Source organism: Scyliorhinus torazame, chromosome 13, assembly GCF_047496885.1.
Source record: "Scyliorhinus torazame isolate Kashiwa2021f chromosome 13, sScyTor2.1, whole genome shotgun sequence".
In the NCBI taxonomy this organism is placed as follows: Eukaryota; Metazoa; Chordata; class Chondrichthyes; order Carcharhiniformes; family Scyliorhinidae; genus Scyliorhinus; species Scyliorhinus torazame.
This window is the reverse complement of record NC_092719.1, coordinates 62,430,554-62,451,193: the sequence shown is the minus strand read 5'-3', so window position 1 is coordinate 62,451,193 and position 20,640 is coordinate 62,430,554. Positions and strand designations below refer to the sequence as shown.

At 48.0% G+C, this 20,640-nt stretch overlaps 1 protein-coding gene across 2 annotated transcripts in view; it reads right to left on the bottom strand.

Annotated features, from left to right (window-relative positions):
* The window catches only part of LOC140388065 (potassium voltage-gated channel subfamily A member 3-like), a 94,122-nt gene extending 85,435 nt beyond the window's left edge, over positions 1 to 8,687 (bottom strand). For both annotated transcript variants that reach the window (XM_072471665.1, XM_072471664.1), the window contains exon 1: positions 4,251 to 8,687. In XM_072471665.1, coding sequence (XP_072327766.1) covers positions 6,817 to 8,280 — 1,464 coding nt within the window. In that variant the 5' untranslated portion in view covers positions 8,281 to 8,687 and the 3' untranslated portion in view covers positions 4,251 to 6,816. The remainder of the gene's footprint in view (positions 1 to 4,250) is intronic.
* Positions 8,688 to 20,640: the final 11,953 nt, after the last annotated feature.

The following is a 20,640-nucleotide window of genomic DNA, read 5'->3' as shown; positions in this document are numbered from 1 at the left end:
TTTTCTGTCCAGAGTCCTTGCAAAGTCTGTGAGTGATGCTCGAAGACTATTACTGATTCGCAACAAATTACACAGTTTTGTGCAATGGGTCCACTCGAAACTCACATTATCTGGAATCCTTATAGAGAGAAGTTATGTTCCTTCAGTATGAGGTAGATTCAAAAACAAATACAAAGGCAAAAAGGTATTGCTGTAACATACTTAGTCACAGAGATCCCATTTTAATCCCTTCAAAGATAAGAGCAACATTAAATGCCTTGCTTATACTGACTCCTCCAGGTGGATCAATGAAATGCCACACTATGTGCCACTAAGGCAATTCTTTTTGAATTACTACTTTCTCTCAACATTTGTATTGGAGGCCCTGAGCTCATAGCAGGGTGAATGGGTGCTCTTTGGCGCAGGTTCTGTCCAGAGCCCAGAATTTGAGATTTGTTTATACTTAATCTATCACAAGGTGAATTAATCTTGTACTATCAAAACATAAACCTTTTTTTTTTAAACTAGCCAACCTAGGCTCAGTTGTTCAGTTTATAATTTTTGAATAACAACCAATATATATTAAGCACTAATAAGTCCCACACAGCTCCCATGAATTCTAATTACCTACAATGGCTAACTGTTAATTGTGTTTTGACACACTGAGCTACATACATTTTTTATGAAACATTCATATGTGACTACCAGAAACATAAACAACATATCAGGACTGAGATATCTGAACAACTGTAACTGCAGCAGCCTTTATACTGCAGCAGTCAGAGGTAATTTGCAAAGAGAGAGCAAATTAAATTGTATTTATATATCACCTAAATACTTCCTCAGGACATTGCATAATGCATCACAAATAATGATTCACTTTTGAAGTGTAGTCATCTGTTGTATTGGTAAATGTTGAGTGCTAAGCAAGATCTCACAAACAGTTTTGTTTGGCAGAGTTGGTTGAGCGGGGATATTGGGAGAACGCCCTCCTTTTCTTCAAATAGTGCAATTTTACATTCAACTGAGCAGATAGATGGCATCTTAATTAAAACGTCACCAGAATAGCGGCACATATTGCAATACAGCTTTCCCTGTATATTGTAATGAATTGTTAACCGAGATAAGATCTTCAACCCGTCCTCTTCAGGATGGTGCTGCTATTAACTAAGCTCAGCTGACACTCTTAAGGGCTTAAAGAAGTTTCCTGTTTTTGCAACTTTTTCACCTTTGAAGAAGTTAAATATAATGCTGTACAGATATGTGCAAATATTTTTGGAAATTGTACGGCCCTGAGGAACTCTCCTGTTTGTACAGTGTTCTGCCACTTGTTAGCACAGCAGGATCATGGCCACCTTTGTTGGTGGGAACCCCATTGATCCACATCAGGCACCAGCTCCTCCTAAAATTAAACACAGAGAGCTGAGGAACACTCCATCCCGATGCATGTAACAAAGTGGAAGAGGAGTGCTGTTTGGTTGTCAGAAACTTCACAAACTGTGCACAAGGCTCATTAGGTTAGCTCCCATAATGTGGCTGGAGTGCTGAATAGTGTTCCAGTTGTTCATTTCCATACAGATGCTGTATGGAAAGTCACAAAACTTCTTTAAAATGTTTTACTTTGCCAATCCGATCCTTCCAACTGTTAGAATCACAGAATGTCCCAACACTCAAACAGGTTATTACATAGTTGATGACATTAGGGCAATTTGGTGAGACCATACTTCGCCAATCAGAAGAGCAGAAAAAGACTATTTGGTTTATCAGCTCTGTTGCTCGTGTTTTTTTCCCACTTGACTGACCAAATTTAATCCCACTCTCCTGTTTGCTTTCCCATATGTGTTTTTACTCTTTGTTTTCCATTTTAGTCATTTCTTTTGAAAGATTTACACACTCTGGTCCCATGGTGCTTTATGACATAAATTTCCATAACTTAATTATCTTCTATGCAAAGAAATATTTTTAATCTCCCCAGTTACTATTTTTCTTATTATCTTAAGTTTGTGTCACCCTGTTACCATCTCACTAACCAGTGAAAATGATCATTTGTTAATCTATCACAATCTTGCTAATGATAAAAATGTCACCTACTGACCTGCTGCGTTCCAATAATTTCTAAAAAACCTCTTCATAACTTAATTTCTTAACTCTGATAATGTCTTACTTAATATACAAGTTACTTTTTCAATGCATTGCTTCTATATCATTCTAATAATGAGCTGCCCAAAACTGCACTAAATTATCCAAGGTGGCCCAATTATATCTTCTACAAGTTCAATATTACCTCCTTTGTTGACACTGAAGGACAATTTCTCAGTCACATTGTGCTCACCAGCCTTGGAGGGTTTGTGAAACTCTTATTGTTAAATGGTCCACTGGTCTGTTGGCTCTTTGTAGATATTGAAAACAAACAAAGCCTTTCACCAAACCTTTTTAACAAGAGGACATGTTACTTGTTGCGATCATCAAGAAAATTACCTTTCACCCACATGGGAACATTGTTCCACTTAGATCAGTGACCTCAAAAATGAATCACACAATAGCGAATCCAAATATCTCTCTTCGACATTTGCGTTACCATTGCTGTATCCCTCCCTATCAACATCCTGGGGGGTTATGATTGGCCAGAAACTGAACTGGACCAGCCATATAAATACCATAGCTACAAGAGCAGGTCAGAGTCTGAGAATTTGTCTGGGAGAACTCATCTTCTGACCCCCCATCTGTCCACCGTCGTCCCTTGTCTGGATGAGTGTAGCTCTAACAACACTCAAGAAGATTGATACCACCCAAGATAAAGCAGCTCCACTTGATTGGCACCCATCCAGCATCTTAAACATTCATTCCCTCCACCACTGATGCACAGTAGCAGCAGTGTGTACCATCTACAAGATGCATTGCAGAAACTTACCAAGGCTCCTTTGAGCCCTAACCTCTACCACCTCGAAGGCCAAGCGCAACAGATGAATGGCAACACCACCTCCTGCTGAGCACCATGCTGACTTGGAACTATATCACCTTCCCTTCACTGTTACTGGGTCAAAATCCTGACTCTCCATTCCTAACATCGATGTGGGTATACCTACATCAAATGGGCTGCAGATTCAAAAAGGCAGCTCACAACCACCTTCTCAAGGGCAATCGACGATGGGAAATTGCGACACCCACATTCCGTAAAAATGCAAAAAAGTATACAAGAGTAGCATAAATGTGCAGTTAGGGCGAGTACCTGTTCAAGATGGAGCAGAATTTTTGCATCAGACCTATGGATCTGGCTGATACAGTAAGTCTTCCTGTGTTCTTTAATAAATTACAGATCATTGAAGTTGGTCAGCATTTGTGTTTGCCCTCTCAATGGATTGTTCTCAATAAGATGTTTCCAACCCCAGTTAAATCAGTGCACAAGTGTCCTTATCAAGCAGGGGGATCTCAGACGTTAGAGTTGTTCCAGCTTAATTCGGGCTCGGTTCCATTGGACCAAACCCTCAGTGAATAAAATAAAAGAATCAGATAGAATGAAGACGGCGCCAGAGAAAGGAATGGTGCGATTTCACTTTCCCATCACATTCAGCCTCTTCCGCGCCACAGGTTCCTCCTAATTCCCGAGCCCACGTGTCTGAGCTCTTCACACGCAAGTTATCAGATACCAGAGGACGGGAAAGGCAGAAGCTTCTCGCGTGAGCTGAGCCCAGTCGTCTGGTGGCTGGGGTTGCTCGGTCTGCTGGTGACCCCCGGAAGCCGGCTCCGCACACACTTGTGGAGGTGGCGGGCTCGCTCGCTCGCACACACAGGGGGTATTGTTAGCGGTGTCGTCAGCGGAACATTTTGCGGTCGAGGGGAATGTTCGACATTTGCACCTCTCCTAGGACAAAAAGGTTATCCTTCACCCTCCAGAGAGCCGCGCTTAAATTTACAATCGCTGCCTCGTGGTTTGGATTAGACCATAAATCGGTGACAGGCAATAACTTAATTCGCCCTCATCCTGCTTAATGCACTGATTTAGAAAGTTTCTGGGGGGGGGGGGCGATTTGCAATTGATTTTTAAAAGTAGCATGCGAAGAAACATAAATGCAAAAATAATGATACCTCCGCAATCTCCATATTAACTTACTGTCTAGTGCAATACACAAAAACATTCTAAACATGTTCCCTTGTGTTGAAAATTCTCCCTAATTCATTGCTAATAAACTGAAGTTGACTCTATTACAGAGAAATCTCAATGTACTCGGACACAAGGATAGAATCATAATACTAAATGTGAATCCGCTCACCTTTCACACTGTGCCTCTCACAGAATGCCAATTCCGCTACTTTATTTTGGGCCAGATCGTGAACGTTGTTCCCCTTCCTTTCGGAATCCTGGTTTGCCGATCAGTCACAAAGCTGGGTTGTGGCCGCCGAGGATGTTTGAGCTGTTCTGAGTCCTCTCTTCACACAGCGCGGGCTTCCGAAGCCGACTTAGGAATCTCCAGGCGGCCTGTATGCAGCCGTCTCGCGTTGATCAGTGAGGAGGGGGGGGGGGGGGGGTGGTCAGTCTCACCAAGAGCAATCAGCAACCCCCTCTCAAATATACCCGGTCACAAATATAACGGAGCCCTGACAGGGGGAGAAGAGGAAGTCGCTTAAATTTTGTCCGATCCGGACTCCAGTCACTAATTCCAGAATCATTTTTTTTAAAAGGGGAGACTATTTCTCTTTTTTTGGGGGGGGTTTCCTGCCCAATGGGTAGCTTTGCCTCTTTTTTTCTGTCAAGGAGCGGTGAAACTCGGGGGCATTGATGCGATTTGAACGAGTACTGTGACCCCCCCCCCCCCCCCCCCACACACACACACACCGGCCATCCCCTTTATTAACCCGATGACTACCCGGAGTTTTGCCTGAAAACCTGCTGGCCATAACCAAGGCCATGTGGCTATTTGGATTGTCGTATGAAGCGGACCGTGGGACATCTAAAAAATAAACATACGGAATTCCCAGGATCTTTGATTTGAATCTTTCCTCCAGGAAAACAAAAAACACCCCGTCTCCGGTGATTTGCGTGGGTGATGTTGCAGCTGTCAAGTTGGTGGTCGCTCGCTCACATCTTCAAACCGCATTGACGTTTGTTTTGGGTACTTCAATCCATTTTGGAATTGGGGAAGGGGGTGGGCGAGGCGGTAAATTCCAACACGATTAATGAACGGGCCATGCGAAGAGAGATCCCCCCCCCCCCCCCCCCCCCAGTATGCGGCCGCTGTGACACAACCCCTAAGGCCAGGACCTCCTTGGTTCCCTTTGCTTAACAAAAAATAAAATGCATGCAGCGGTAAGATTCATTTGTGAAATTCGTTTTTGTATGAAGACGACGCTGCAATGTTTGCTCCCCCCTCCCCCAATCCTCCACACCACCCACTCCCCCGACTGTCAGAGCTGGAGAAGAGGCGAGAAGGTTGGCATAGCAACCGCCGACGCTGCCCAAGTTGTCCCCGCGGGGGGGCGCTAACTGCTCGGCGCAGTGCCCGCCGACACAAGGCCGCTGCACCCGGCCCTGGGCTCGCACGTGTCCGATATTTTGTCTCCTTTTTTGTTTGTTTCTGTTTTATTCGGGACAGGCACTTCAAAAAAAAATAATGTCCATGTTTTTTCTTTTTTTTTTCGGGGAGGGGGGGGGGCAGTGAACAGTAATTGTCCAAGCGTGACACAACCACGGCAGGAATGTAAACATAATCCACCTGTGCATCTAAAGGTGACGGTCCCCATGTCTTCAACACCGTGAGTTCCTTCCTCACCCCCCCCCCCCCCCAAACAAAAGATGCACCGCTGAGTGACGATGATGATGAAAAGCAAACGTGCTCTTTGACTTTAGTCTTCCCTCTTACAGTTCAGAGAGTGGCACAGGGCGAGAACTACGTGGAATTGATTCAGCTATCGTAATGAAAAGTGTGAGACACAACATTAAAGCCAAGGGTCAGATAGATGTGAGCGCTGGAAATGGCTTCCAGTTTGGCTGTTCACGTCGAGTGTGTTGCAGAACCGGGTTGTAATCTTGGAACGGTTTTTGGTCCTCTTCTCTCGCTCTCTCTATTTAATTGCTATTTGATTCTTCCCCTCCGCCCCCGTCAGCTTTCTTTGCAATCGTTTCTCTTTGTTTTGAAAATTCTTAAATCCTCGGGTTTTATTCTCTCTCTCTTTCTCTCCTCAGAACAGACATGATTCCCGGGTGGACAAGGGGGCTTGGGGGGGGGGGTTTATGGATACCCCTCCCCACCCACTCCTCTTCCCCCTCCATGGAGATACACGCTTCCCCGGTGATCAGAATACCTACACCCACCATCACCCATGATTTGGCACAGAATTACTGGAACGAAGCTTGGGAGTGGGTGGAGGGGGTTGGAGGTGGGGAGGGGAGGGGGGGGGGGGGTGACAGGGGGAGGTGGAAGCTGCCTATTTAAGAAAAAACAATGTTCTTCGTTTTGGCTCAATTCAACTGGGCACACGTTCGAAGGTTAAAATGTGCCAAGACCCCCCGAGCAAAACAAATGGCGGGCAAGTCGCATTAAACGGCAGGAAAATGTCAAAAACTAAAACATGTTGACAGCGAAGCGAAGAAGGATGACCTTTTGCAATCTGACTCTACCGCCTCCCCCTCCCTTGTCCACATCTGATTCTGACACAAATAAACTTGTACAAAAATATTTAGCTCCCATGGGTTGAGACTGACTATCGGACGATGTTTATATATTTTTTAATGTGACTGAAAACACTGGATGGAGAGTTTCGCTGTTGGTATTGAGTTCCCCCTCCTCCTATCCCCACAGCCTATTGCCTCCTCCCCAATCTTTCCTCCCCCACCTGTGATCATACATCAGTGAATATTTTCTTCGCTGGGGGGTCTGAGGGTCTCTGTTTGGTGGGGGTGTAGCCGGGGTACCGGTCATGCTCCAGGATCAGCGCGTCCACGTTGTCCTCTGCCTCCAGGTACTCGCCCTTGTTGAGGGACAGGTTGCTGGCCTCCAGCCTGCCGAGGGAAGCCGCCTGCTGCCCGCTGCTGATGTGCAGGTACTCGGCCTGGTCTTCGTGCTCGTTCTCCCGGTGGTAGAAGTAGTTGAAGTTGGAGACGATGACGGGCACGGGCAGGGCGATGGTCAGCACGCCGGCGATGGCGCACAGCGAGCCCACGATCTTGCCCCCGATGGTGACGGGGTGCATGTCGCCGTAGCCCACCGTGGTCATGGTGACCACCGCCCACCAGAAGGCGTCGGGGATGCTGGAAAAGCTGGAGTCGGGGTCATCCGTCTCGGCGAAGTAGACGGCGCTGGAGAAGAGGATGACCCCGATGAAGAGGAAGAACATGAGCAAGCCCAGCTCCCTCAGGCTGGCCTGCAGGGTTTTCCCCAGGATCTGGAGCCCTTTGGAGTGGCGGGAAAGCTTGAAGATGCGGAACACTCGGACGAGCCGGATGACCCTGAGGATGGCCAAGGACATTGTCTGTTGCCCGTTGCTTTGGTGATACACCAACTCGGTGAACAGGGTGATGAAATAGGGGATGATGGCCACAATGTCAATGATGTTCATGATGTTCTTGAAGAAACCAGGTTTGCTGGGGCAGGAGAAAAATCTCACCAACAGTTCGAAAGAGAACCAGACAATGCACAGGGTCTCAATGATGAAGAAGGGGTCCGTGAAAGTGTTCGCCCCCAAGGTCTCGGTGCCATTGGCGGGAAATTTCGGCAAGTCCGGGCGAGTATCTTCTCTGAATTCGGGCAAGGTCTCTAGGCAGAATATGATGATGGAGATGAGAATGACAAGGACGGAGACTATGGCAATCCCCTTGGCAGCACCCGAGCTCTCCGGGTACTCGAACAACAACCAAACTTGACGCTGGTACTCGTTAGGGGGCAGAATCCGCTCCTCTTCCTTAATGAAGCCCTCCTCCTCTCGGAGATTGTCGATAGCCTCGTCTCCCATCTCGTAGAATTTGATCTCTTCCAGGAAAATGTCGACGGGCACGTTGACAGGTCTCCTCAGCCTCCCTCCCGACTGGTAGAAGTAGAGGATGGCGTCGAAGCTGGGGCGATTCCTGTCGAAGAAATACTCGTTCCGGAGGGGGTCGAAGTAGCGCATCCTCTTCCTCGGATCGCCGAGCAAGGTGTCGGGGAACTGAGCCAGGGTCCTGAGCTGCGTCTCGAACCTCAGCCCGGAGATGTTGATGAACGCCCTCTCGCAGCATTCCTGCCCCGGCTCCTCGGACTCGCAGTTGCCCTGCGAGAGCGCGGTCAACACCACCGACTCGTCAATGTTTTCCTCGGCCACCAGTGTCATCTTCGGCCGGGACGCTCTCCTTCCTCCTCAGGAACGGGCTGGAGGGGGGTAAGGGGAGGGGGGGGGGGTGAGGGTGAGTCAAGCTGGCTCTCCTTCCGCTCTGCCACCGTCCACCAGGGCAGCGTCTGGCATTTCCCTGTTCAGCCCCCACCCCCAGACTGTTAGTTCTGGCAGTCAGACTCCACACCTCCTCTCTCTCTCACACACACACACACACAGACAGATGGGCAGGGACTCTGCAATCACAGCATTTAAAATAGCTCAGCCCCTTACCATCCCCTGCGATGACGCGAAGGCGACGTTTCTCGACACAACCGAGGAGAATCATGTCTGACTCCGGTCTCCAAAAGAAAAACCCGCCTCAAATCTCACCCCACACAGCCTGGCAGCAATCGCCCGTCCAATTCACACCCAGCGGGGAGTTCACACTGTACTATTCCCCCACCCCTCCACACATATGAAATGACTGACATTGCTGACAAGGACTGGCTTCCACCCCCTTTGCCCTAACCCCCCCACCATTTATATAATCCGCGGAAAAAAAACTCCAGACTGACTTTTCTGTGCCAGCTTCCTGCGACTTGCTCACGAATCTCCTCATCTCCCAAGAGTTGCACTTTTCTATAGATTTATATGGGCAAGCGCCCTGTTGCACATTCGGCCGGTGCACGTTGCAGCTGAGTTTTCACAGTAACCCGCTGGGGGCTGGGGACTGGTGAAATAATCACAAGAGGAATTTAAACTCCTCCCTGCCAGCCCCGCGCACCAAACATTGTGACCGAGATCGGTGTCCTTTTTACCAGCTGGAAACGTGGCCAATGTATATGCAGTGCCAAGAGTCAGCTACTTTGCAACTTCCAGTATGTTAGTCTGGTGATGGACTCCAAGATGCGCCGTCTGGGGTGGTGGGTGGTTAAACCTCGCTCTGAAACAGCTTTAAAAAGAAAACTACGTGAGTTCAGTCATTAGTTACTGTCTTACCTAGGTCAATAAAACAAAAACTTGTTTGTCTGTTGACAGAGAAACTGAAAGGAGTGCGCCTTTTTTTTTTAATCTTTCGTTGGCTGGGCTCCTGCGGTAAAGATTGGGGGTTATCGCCGTTTCACTCCAGAAACGCAATCTAATCTGCAGCATTATCTTTATCAACACAATTTCCTGCAGCATCTTCAATATCAGCAACCAGGCCACAGCCGACACATCGTTCTGATGCACTATGATCTACTCTGGTAAAATATCAGTAAGCAACTGGCATTTATTTCTCTGCAGGAATGTGCAGTTATTTCCACCTGGGGGCAAGTGAAAATGTTTTTGAAACAGACCAATTCGACGGAGTCTCCAGTAATCTTTCTCCGGAGGGGGTCGTTTCAATAACAGGTTAATCGAGCGCGGAAAAATAAACATACACTTCTGAAACGTCGTCCGTTTTAATAGAAAACCGCTTTCAGTAACTCAGCCTTCACCATGACGTTTCATTCTTCTGCGAGTTTCAATTTCCTTCTCACAAATTGTTTCTCTTTCCCATGTTATTTACACACGCCACAGGTCGAGGTGCAAACATGGAAGAAGACGTGCTCCCTCAAAGCTCACTTGATAATTGCACCACCTAGTGTGGAGCACACAGACCACCAGGTCCAAGCTGGACAGCTTGGCCAGTGCCCAGTTAGCGAATTCCAGCAGAATAATGGTAGGGACAGCCCTCTGCCCTCACTCCTTCCCCTCCTCCCTCCCAGAGCCATGCTAGTGAGGTCCCTCTTGACCTCACTTTTCACCCCCACCAGCCTCCATATTCAAAAAAATCATCCTCCGCCATTTCCGCGAACTCCAGCACGATACCACCATCAAATAATTCTTCCTCTCACCCCGCCTATCCCATTCCCAGGTGCCACTACTCCAGGACACACTGGTCCACTCCTCCTTCACCCTCAATTCTCCATCTTGTTCCCATGGCACTTCCCATGCAATCGCACAAGGTGCAACACCTGCTTCTCTAGCTCCACCCAACTCATTACCCAAGGGCACAAATATTCCTTTCAGGTGAAGGAACATTTCACTTGCATCTCCTTCGATTTGGTGTCCTGTATTTGCTGCTTCCAATGTGGTCTGCACCTTAGGGAGGCTAAACGCAGATTAGGTGACCGCTTTGCAGAACACCTTCCCTCAGTCTGCAATCAAGACCACAACCTTCTTGTCGCTTAACATTTTAACTCAGCATCGTGCTCTCATGCTCACATGTCTGTCCTTGGCCTGCTGCAATGTTCCAGTGAAGCCCAACACAACACCTCATTTCCCGTTCGGTGCATTACAGGACTCAACACTGAGATCAATAACTTTAGACTGTGAACTTTCCCCTCCAGCTTGATCCCATTTTTGTTTTTTGTTTTCTTTGTTTGTCCCCCTCTCACCCCCAGGGCCACCTGTCGCTTGTTCTTTAGTTTTGATTTCACTGAGCACTGATCTTTGTTCTCCTATTGGCACATTCTGCTATCTTACCTTTATGCCACTATCAGCACCTTCATTAGGCGTTCAAGCTACCATTAACATTCCTTTTGTCTTGTATCCAAAGCATCTTTGTCAATCTCTCCTTTGCTCAGACCTATCCCTGACCTTCTATTATGCTCCACCTCCTGTGTTCCCCAAGCCAAATATATGATCCATCACATTTCTACCCCTCTTTCGCTCTGAAGAAGTGTCATACAGACTTGAAACATTAACTCTGTTCCTCTCTCTACAGATGCTGTCAGAACTGCTGAGTTTAACCAGCATTTTCTGTTTTTTAAGAGGGACAGACCAATTGGCCAAGGGGAAAATCTGTTCTGGGTCTCTGTGCAAGGACTCCTATTGGAAAGTGCACACAGATATCAGGCAAAGGCAGCATGAGTCTTAATACCCCCATCTGTGGTTGACTAGTCTGCTGCACTGTCTACACGGATGAATGGCTACCAAATGCTGAAAAATGGTTGTGGAACTGTTATAGCACAAACCAGCACTGCAAAAGTGAAATGTGACAAAAGAGAAAGATTTTAGAAGGACATAAATGCAGTTGACTTTTCTACAACTCTATTGTTTAATGTTTTAAAGGACAAAGCATTTCCTTGATTGTACAATGGTAACAAAAACAGGACTGTGTCCACTGAAAATGAACATTAACTGGTGGCAGTAAATAGGATGAATGGCCTTGCCAATTTTTACACAGCGGGTAGCTTCTCTGCCATTTAATATGCTTTCTGTTCATGGAAAATGAGTGCCGGGGCACTGGGCAGTAGGTCAGCCAGAAGGAAATCAAGTCAAGCATCAGCTCTTCAAATGACCACTGCTTACTATGAAAGCTGAATGGAGCTTTTGTCATGCTTGTTGGAGTGGAATAGTTCCAAGCTCTCAGAAAAGTGGCGAGAGATGTGCGCGAGCAACGCAAAAATCTGTAAGCAAAAGTATGAAGCAAACTCCCATTTTTAAAATGAAAACTTTGCATGTGTTACTGTCGGAAAACAAAGTTGTTAAGTGGAAGAAGGCTTCCCTTTGAAGACAGGTCAAGGGTGGTAGTTGAGGTGGTGCATGCTCTTTAAGGGAACCAATGAGGAAGAAGTCAGGTGGAATGCCACAGTAGGTTTGCCTGCTTTGAAGTACAGTTCACATCGGATCAAACCTAATTTGTGATATCGGGCATGTACAGGAGGAAAACATTGTACAAATATTTCCAATTTTCTTCGAACCTGTTGCAGAGAAGATCATTTTTTCTGGGACACTGAAGTGCCTTTAATGGCAATACATACATGTTGAAATAACTGAAAGCACTAAGATGCCACTTTGGAATGCAATCACAGAAAATGATGTGAACCGGTCACAATGCTGTTAGGCCCCCTTAGCATCTGTTCTTGCAGCAGCTCACAACCACCATGACTGGAAGCCATTGTTGAGGGATCAGCTGTAAAATAGCAGAGGTGACACCAAGCATTTTCACTTGGAGGCTGTGGAATGAATTGTGGGAGGACAAGTTGGAGATAGGCTGCCATCATCCAAAGAATCCTTCTTTGCTCTTGTCGTCTCAGTTTCTCACTGTGTCCACAGTGAGATAGGTAGGTAGGCAAGAGGGAATGAGTTGGGACACAATATATTAATATCTGAACTGGAAAAGCTGGAGCACGACGTGCTCACCTTGACTGTCCAAGGCTTTGCTCGGTCTGTGATGACCATGACTGAGGACCTCGACATCATGTCCCATTCACTGTGGGACATATCCCAGATACAGGTGGATGTTGCTGAGGCAATCCGAGCGTGACCCAGTCACTGAAGACCATCGCTGAGGGCGTCAACATCATGGCGTAGACAATTGGAAGCCTCCAAGGTATGGCAGCACCAGGTGACTCAGATACTTCTGGAACTCAGTCCAGCTATCTTTCCATCCCATGAAATCACCCAGGGCCCTATGGACACCCTCAGGGAGATGGAAGCGCTGGAGCCCATCCTGCGGCCTTCCACCAAGGAGATTAAGGCAGCTTCCATTCTTCTGAAACCCCCCCCCCCTTCCTGACACCGGTGCATCTCAAGTGCAGTGGGCAGAACAGGGTGGCACAGGGTGGCCTGTGACACCAATAAGTCGACCAGTGCGCCCACGCTCCATGCCCTCCAGAGGTCAACCGGCAATAGCATCAAAGGCCACAGGGTGTGGAAGGTAGCTGGCTACCTCCACCTCTGATGTGCATCCTGGGGGCACATGTCGACATAGCAGTAGGCCATGGATGATTAAGAAGTGTGAGGAGCACTGAGTGGGCAGTGGTTAGGCCACTATCGGCAGCTGTGGGGAATGGAAATCTCTCCCATTAAAATGATCACCATTAAACATTTCACACCTGATACATGTGAAGCCTCTGCCACTTTAATCTTCACAGAAGGCCCACAGTGTCCCCCACCAACCCTGGGCACTGTGCCCCCCCCCCCCCACACCCTCGCGCACTGTAGTCCAAGATCAAAATCCCCGATGCAGACCCGCTCATGTGGATGGGTGTGAGCGTACCACCAGCAGAATGATAGGAGTCACACTTAAACAGAACCTGCAGAGCACCACAGATTTCCTCATGGCAAGTGGTCATCACTCTCCTGCCTTGTACAGTGATCTGCTGACAGTGCCAACATAGGCCTGTCACCCTGGAGAGATGTTGCGTAGACATCACTCTATTGAGGGGGGAATGGGGTGGTCAGGGAAGGGGCGGTGATGTGTGGGGGGGGGGTGCAAAGAGCGGGTGTTGTGTGTAGTGCTGGTGGACATAGCCTCGTTTCATGAGAATCTAGAGACGATGAGGACCTCCGTGGCTTTCCTGGCATGTCAGACCCTTGTTGCCACCTTTCCTCCATCCTCCAGCTCCTACTGGTCCTCTCCCTCAGTTGAGGCTGCATGTTGCTCCTCTTCCTTCTCCTCGTCCTGCATGTAGCCCCGCTGCTATGCCAAATTGTGGAGGGCACAGCAGACCACCACAAAGCAGGAGACCCTCTGGGGGATGTATTATAGAGCCCTGCCAGAGTGGTCCAGGCTGCAGAACTGCATTTTGAGCAGCCCGATGCACTGCTTAATGACAGCATGGGTGGCAACATGGTCTCATTGTATCCGGTGTCCGACTCAATCTCAGGCCTCCATATTGGTGTTATCAGCCATGATCTCAATGAGTATTCCTTGTCCCCCAAGAGCCAATCCATCATCTTGGGGTGGTCCTCGAAGACACTGGGGATCTACAAGTGCCCCAGGATAGCAGACACACTTGCTTGATCGTCAGGTGGTGATCACACACAATCTGAACATTCAGGGTGTGGAACCCCTTCCTGGTAATATTGGGCACTCCCTGATTCCCGGGTATTCATTTGCAATCAATGGCTCCCTGGACCTAGGGCATCCGCTGATGGTGGCAAATCCTGCCGCTGGGCATCTTGATGGGCCTGATCTAGGTCGAAGGTGATGTAGTTGGATGCCCGTGCATACAGAGCATCTGTCACCTCATGGATGCACCTGTGGACTGATGACTGCAAAATGTCAAACAGGTCCCATCTCGAGTCCTGGAATGACCCAGTGGCATAGAAATTTAGGGCTGCAGTGACCTTCAAGGCCACCGGGAACGGGTGTCCTCCTGCTCCACGGGATGCCATGTTCCCGAGGACGTGGCACAGGTGCCGCACTGCCTCTATGGTGAGACGCAGTCTTCTGCGGCGTAAGCTAACCGGCGGCTCATTGAAAGGCCAATAACTCCTGTACACCTTGGTACGTCATTGGCCATGTCTTCTGGTCCCCTCCTCAGCCTGATGGGTGGCCGGATCTTCATTGTGTGTGATGGTGCCACATATGGTGCCACCTCCAGCCTGCATTGAACTTATTGTCTTCTTCCACGCCTGCCTGCCTTGGCTGTTACAAGCACAGTGAAGGCAGGCTCCGCAGGATTTAAACCAGCAAATATTTTTGTTTCTGGAAGGATTTGGAGAAGGAGAGAGACCAAGATCCGTTAAGTCTTCCATCCCGGGACCCTCATATCTCCCACCCTTACCATTACTGTCCCGCCTTCTTTCAGAGTGCCATCCAGCAAGCCAGTTATGCTGGCAACCTTCGCTCTGGACACTCACTCCTGACCAGATCAGGAACCCCTAGACCCCAGACCTTTTCCAGTAACATTGGGGAGGTCACGCTCAGCTGTCCTCCGCTCACCCAGATACTCAGCTTTTGGCCATGAGCGGGTCCTCAGTGATGAACTCCTTAGTGTTTGATTTTTGGCAGTTGCCTCTATGGTGCTGATGAACCTATAGTACAGGCACATTGTTCAAATGTCAAAGGTTGTAGGACTTCCAGTCCACAAATCATCCTCTCAGACATGGCGCCCGTTCCTTCGAGGAGGCACTTGAGAGTTCAGAAGTGTGAAGAGCTTTCACAACTAACGAGGCTAATCCCTCCTTTGAGACAGCTTTCAGCTCAAGGGCGGGAAACTGACTTTCATGAGAGAAGCTGCAGCGTGACTCTCTTCTGGAAATGTTTGGTAGGACAGACAGGCTGCAGCTGTGGTTGCTCCCGTTATTCGTCACTGTAATATTTAAAGATGGCTTGAGGGCCTCACAGATGCAACAACCTTCATTCCCCGCCCCCCTCCCCACCCCCTCCCAGAGCACTGGGGCATAAGCTCCGGTAACATTGAGCTGCAACTCAGTAAATGGAGAGGGCTACTCACCTCCTCACTTCCCCTTGGTTGCCATTGCACCAGGTCGCCATTTTTGTAGAAGTGTACTAAACGACGCCTGCGTGACTTCTTGCTTGACATTAAAATTAATGCAAATTAAGCTGAATGAACTTCTCGGCATTTGTGGGTGAGATTTGGATTTCACCATCGGGGGTGGACTGGGTGAATTGCAAACTGGTTCGCCCCTGGTGCAAATCACGTTTTTGGCCTTTCCTGCTATTCACTCAGCGCAACGGGATTGGTAACAGCGCAACAGGGCGGGAAAACTGCTCCCAGGTAAGGGCGGCAGATTTTTTTCCCTAAAGGGCATTAGTGAACCAAATGTTTTTGATTTACACCAATTGATGATAGTTTCATGGTCACTATTACTAACGCAAGCTTTCAATTCCAGAATTTGTTATGAATTGTATTTTAGTTTCTACCAACTGTCATGGTGGGATTTGAATCCGAGTCCCCAGAGCCTGGGTCTCTTGTTTACTAGTCCAGTTAAATGGCAACTACAGCATCGTGTCAGTGAACATTCTCCTTGTGTTTAAAGAGTGGTTAATTGAAAGACATTTCGGTCATGCTTTTGCACATGTGGAGCCATATGGGGACCCAGACAAAAGGTGGTTCCATTCCCCCACTTCATCATCATGTGCCTAATCTGAATTTGTGGCCTGGACCACTTCAGCTCAGGAAAAAGTCTAGAATTGGAGAGAGAAGGCCTGACTCAGTCAGTTTGGGAGTTGGGGCAGTGGGAGTTTTGGGGCGAGGGTAGAAGGTCAGATGAAGGTACAGATCCCAGAGAGTGGAGTTGATCTGGAATTTGGCAGGGAGAAATTCTGCAAATTGAATGGGGGTAGTCAGGAACTCAGGGGTGGAAGACTGGAAAACAGGGTGAAGGATAGAGGGGATGGGGTGCATGGGCGGCAGGGAGGGTTGTAAAGGGTCTGGAGCTGTGGATGTGGGCGTTGCCTCTTAAAACCTGGGAGGAACAAGAAAGACATAGAACTCAGCAGGTGGGGAAGGTCTGGAAACTGGACGGGGCAAGGTCACTAACTGGAGCGCAGGGAAAGAATATGTTCCAGGTCTAAGCAGGGCAAGGGGGAGAAAGATGAGAGGAAGAAAGTGATTAACCTGGGAAGATATGATCCCTGTTCTCCATTACTTTGTTAGACACTGATCACATTCTCAACCCAAACATTGGGCATGATTTAACAGGACAGTTCCTAAGCGCCATAGTGAGCGACATTTCCTGTGATCTCCTCAGCGGCCACGTTGGCAAGCTCCTGACCACTATCGAACGGCACTTGATCATTTTTTCGTGCCCTTGCGAGCTCCTCGCTGGGCGAGCCCATTATTTTCATTACGGGGGAGTTGGACTCACTGGTCAAACCAGCTCCTCAGAGATCGGGCTGCCCTTTTGAAAGGGTGCCCAATCTCTAGTTGAGCTTCTGGGTCCCTCACGCCCCCTACCCATGGGCAATGTCACCCGTGACACACATGGGCACTATTCCACATCCCCAAGTGCAGATACCCTGCTATGGGGTCGCTAATACCCCCCCCCCCCCATTTCAGGCCATTCCACACCCCCTTTCCGACCCTCCTGTCCAGGACCCCCACCCTTCACCCCCCTAATTCTGGATGTCTCCTCATACTCAACCTTCACCACCTCCCCACCCTCCATGCCCCCCTCATCTTGCCTTTCACGGATATGTGCCCCTCAGGCCCTGACCCATGGCTGTGCCCTCCTGGCATCCGGGCACCGATACACTGCTTCTGAGACCCTGGCACTGTTCCTGGCAGCCTGGTATTGCCACCCTTGCACTTTGCTGCCGGCCAGGCAGTGCCAAGATGTCCGGGTATCAGAGGGAGACCCAGAGTGTCACTCTACCCTGTCCCTGACCTCCAAAGTGCCGCTAATGGCCTGGCAGAAGATCCTAGTGCTGTTCCAACTGGTCCTCATTTGAGTGGACCAGCACTAATTGTCGTGGGACCTCTCGCTGGTGAGCCGGTTCGATCCCAGGAGGCTGTTGGTTACGGCGACCATCTCGTTAATAGATGGAGATTGGCCTTTACGTGGTGGGGTAGTGGGTTCTTGCTGTGCCTAGGTGAGTTCCAGGATCCGCCAATGGGAGCGAGCCGGTTCGATCGCAAACTCCTCGGTGAGCTTTGCAATTTAGGGCGCTTCAGCGATCAAACCAGCTTGCACAGATTCTCCCCAGGTACGATGAGGTGTTAAATCACACCCATTCTCCCCCGCCCCTCACACCAAAGCCATAATAATAATAACAATTGCTTATTGTCACAAGTTGGCTTCAGTGAAGTTACTGTGAAAAGCCTGTAGTCGCCACATTCCGGTGGGAAGCCGGTACGGGAATTGAACCCATGCTGCTGCCTTGTTCTGCTTTACAAGTAACATACAGGTCCAATAGCAGAATATTTATTTCCTGAAAACTGGAACTTGTCATTGGTGAAGAGCTCAGCAGCTACAGATGTTGCATGTTGGGCTGAGAATCGTACCATTGTTCTGTTGAATCAAAAACAAAATACTGCAGATACTGAAAATTTTGTGCAAAGTGCTCGGAACACTGACCAAATCAGGCTGGATTCGCAGGAAGAAAAACAGAGTTAACATTTCACATTCTGATGAAAGGCTACAACCTGAAACCTCTGCCACTCTCTCCTGCCATGCTGAGCATTTCCATCATATTGCATTTTATTAATTAGCTGTTGATTCAGAGATGTTTGACCAGGCAGGTTCTAAGTGTCCTTGTTCACTGCCTTGCTTTACCAGGTAGGCCCTGCAGGTTAACAGGTAGATGGCATTGTCATGGCCTCACGTAACTCAGGGAGTGGCAAGGTGTCTGGGTGTCCTTTATATCAGTGTTTTTCAAACTTTTTTCTGGGGACCCATTTTTACCAACCGGCCAACCTTCGGGACCCAACCCGGCCGATCTTCGCGACCCACACCGGCCGACCTTCGCGACCCACGCCGGCCGACCTTCGCGACCCACGCCAGCCGACCTTCGCGACACACCATTTTCTCTTACCTTCTTTGCTGCTGACAAAATGGAGGAATCGCAATCGCACCCAAAGCACAGGCTGGTTTAGCTCAGGGATAAATCGCTGGCTTTTAAAGCAGGCCAGCAGCACGGTTCAATTCCCATACCAGCCTCCCTGAACAGGCGCCAGAATGTGGCGACTAGTGGCTTTTCACAGTAACTTCATTTGAAGCCTACTTGTGACAATAAGCGATTTTCATTTCATTTCATTTCAATGTTCGGGGGACGTGACCTGCTCTCTGCCTCCCTCCAGGCAAGAAGATTTTTTAAAAAAACTTCTGTGTCTCCGAATGTGCAAAAAATACGCGGGCAACAGCCGCAGCAACCGGCTTTATTTTACAAGTTCATGGGGGGGGGGGGGGGGGGGGGGGGTTTATTTGATAAAGTTTAACAGGAAAAAAATGCAGAAACTGAAAATGTTTTCATCCTCTAGAAATTGGAGGTTCACCACATTGCACCTAAACATTACAATCAAAAATGTAAAAAAACAATTAATTGATAAAGCTTCCAAATACGACCTGCAGGCACTTTGTTTTGGAATGTTTAAAAATCAAGATGAAAGAAGTTGGCATCTCTTGGTTGAACTTACAGCTGCGGTGAAACCATTGTTGGATCAATCACCATTCTTGGAGTAGGAGACTTCCACTTCATCAGCATCAAAGTTCAGAAAGCAACCAATCACATCATTCTCCCCGAACATTTTGCAGCCGGCTTTTAACAATGCCGGTTGCGAATGGCCTTCCAAAAGGCAGCAACCAGATTTTTAAAAATGTGGCCGCACTGCGCATGCTTACCCGCTCATCCCGATGAGAAGCCACGCATGTGCATTGCGGCCGCATTTTTCTAACATGTTCGTGGCCATTTTGAAGGCCGCTTGCAGCCGGCATTATTAAAAGCCGGCTGCTGCGGCTGTTGCGTGCGGATTTGGGCGATCGGGAGCGCCGCGACGGTGGCTCCTCCCGACACCCGCCCGCGACCCACCTGCGGGTCGCGCCCCCGACTTTGACAATGCCTGCTCTATGTTATTTTGAACAGTATCCTCAGCACTGGATTACTTCCCTGTTGCTGGTGGATTGAACCAATGGAAATAATCTGGCACTATTTTATAAAAAGGTAAGAGCGATAACCCCACAAACTGTTTTGACAAAATAGTCAGCACAATGTCAGTAATGGAAAAACATTTATGGCCAATAATCCAGAATGAATATTTGAAAAAGTATGTGGAAACAATTGAACATTTGGATGGTAAATTGTATTTGTTCAAGTTCTTTGATGACATAATGGAGATAATAGATCAGCATATTAGAGTTGGTATTGTTAATGTGGACTTTGAAAAGTTGCTCGATAAATGCGACAAAGTAGACCTGTCAGTAAAATTAAAGCCAGCCATGGGATTAAAGGGTTGCATAAATATTGAAATGTCTCAGGATCAGAAAGTGGTGAGCAGCAGTGAATAATTGTTTCTAAAGGCATAATTTCAACCTTTGCTAGTGACACGAAACTCAGAAGTACAGTAAATTGTGACAAAGAAACAAACTTCATAGACTGGTGAAATGGGCAGAAAAAGTATAGCTAAAATTTAATGCACAGAAATATGAAGTGATTAGTTTTGGTAAGAAGAATGAAGAGAGCCAATATAAACCAAATGGCACAATATTAAAAGGGAGGTGCAATAACCAAGTGACCATGAGCGTGTTGCCCAAGTCTTCAATCCTGGTCCAATGAGGAAGTATGGAATAGAGTGCCAGGAGCAGCACCAGGCCTACTTGCATATGAGGTGTGGACCACAACTAGTGAAGTTACAGATTTAGATTTATTGTCACGTGTACTAAGGTACAGTGAAAAGTATTATTCTGCGTACAATCCAGGCAGATCGCTACGTACATGAAAACATAGAACATACACAATGTAAATACATAAACATAAACATAGACATCGGGTGAAGGTTGCGGAATATAGCACTACAACTGTAGAGAAGATGCGTAGAAAGATCAGTTGAATCCATAAGAGGCCCAGTCACGAATCTGGTAACGGCGGGGAAGAGTTTTAAAAAAAATCTATTGGCGCGGGTTCTCAAACTTTTGTATCTTCTGCCCGATGGAAGAGGT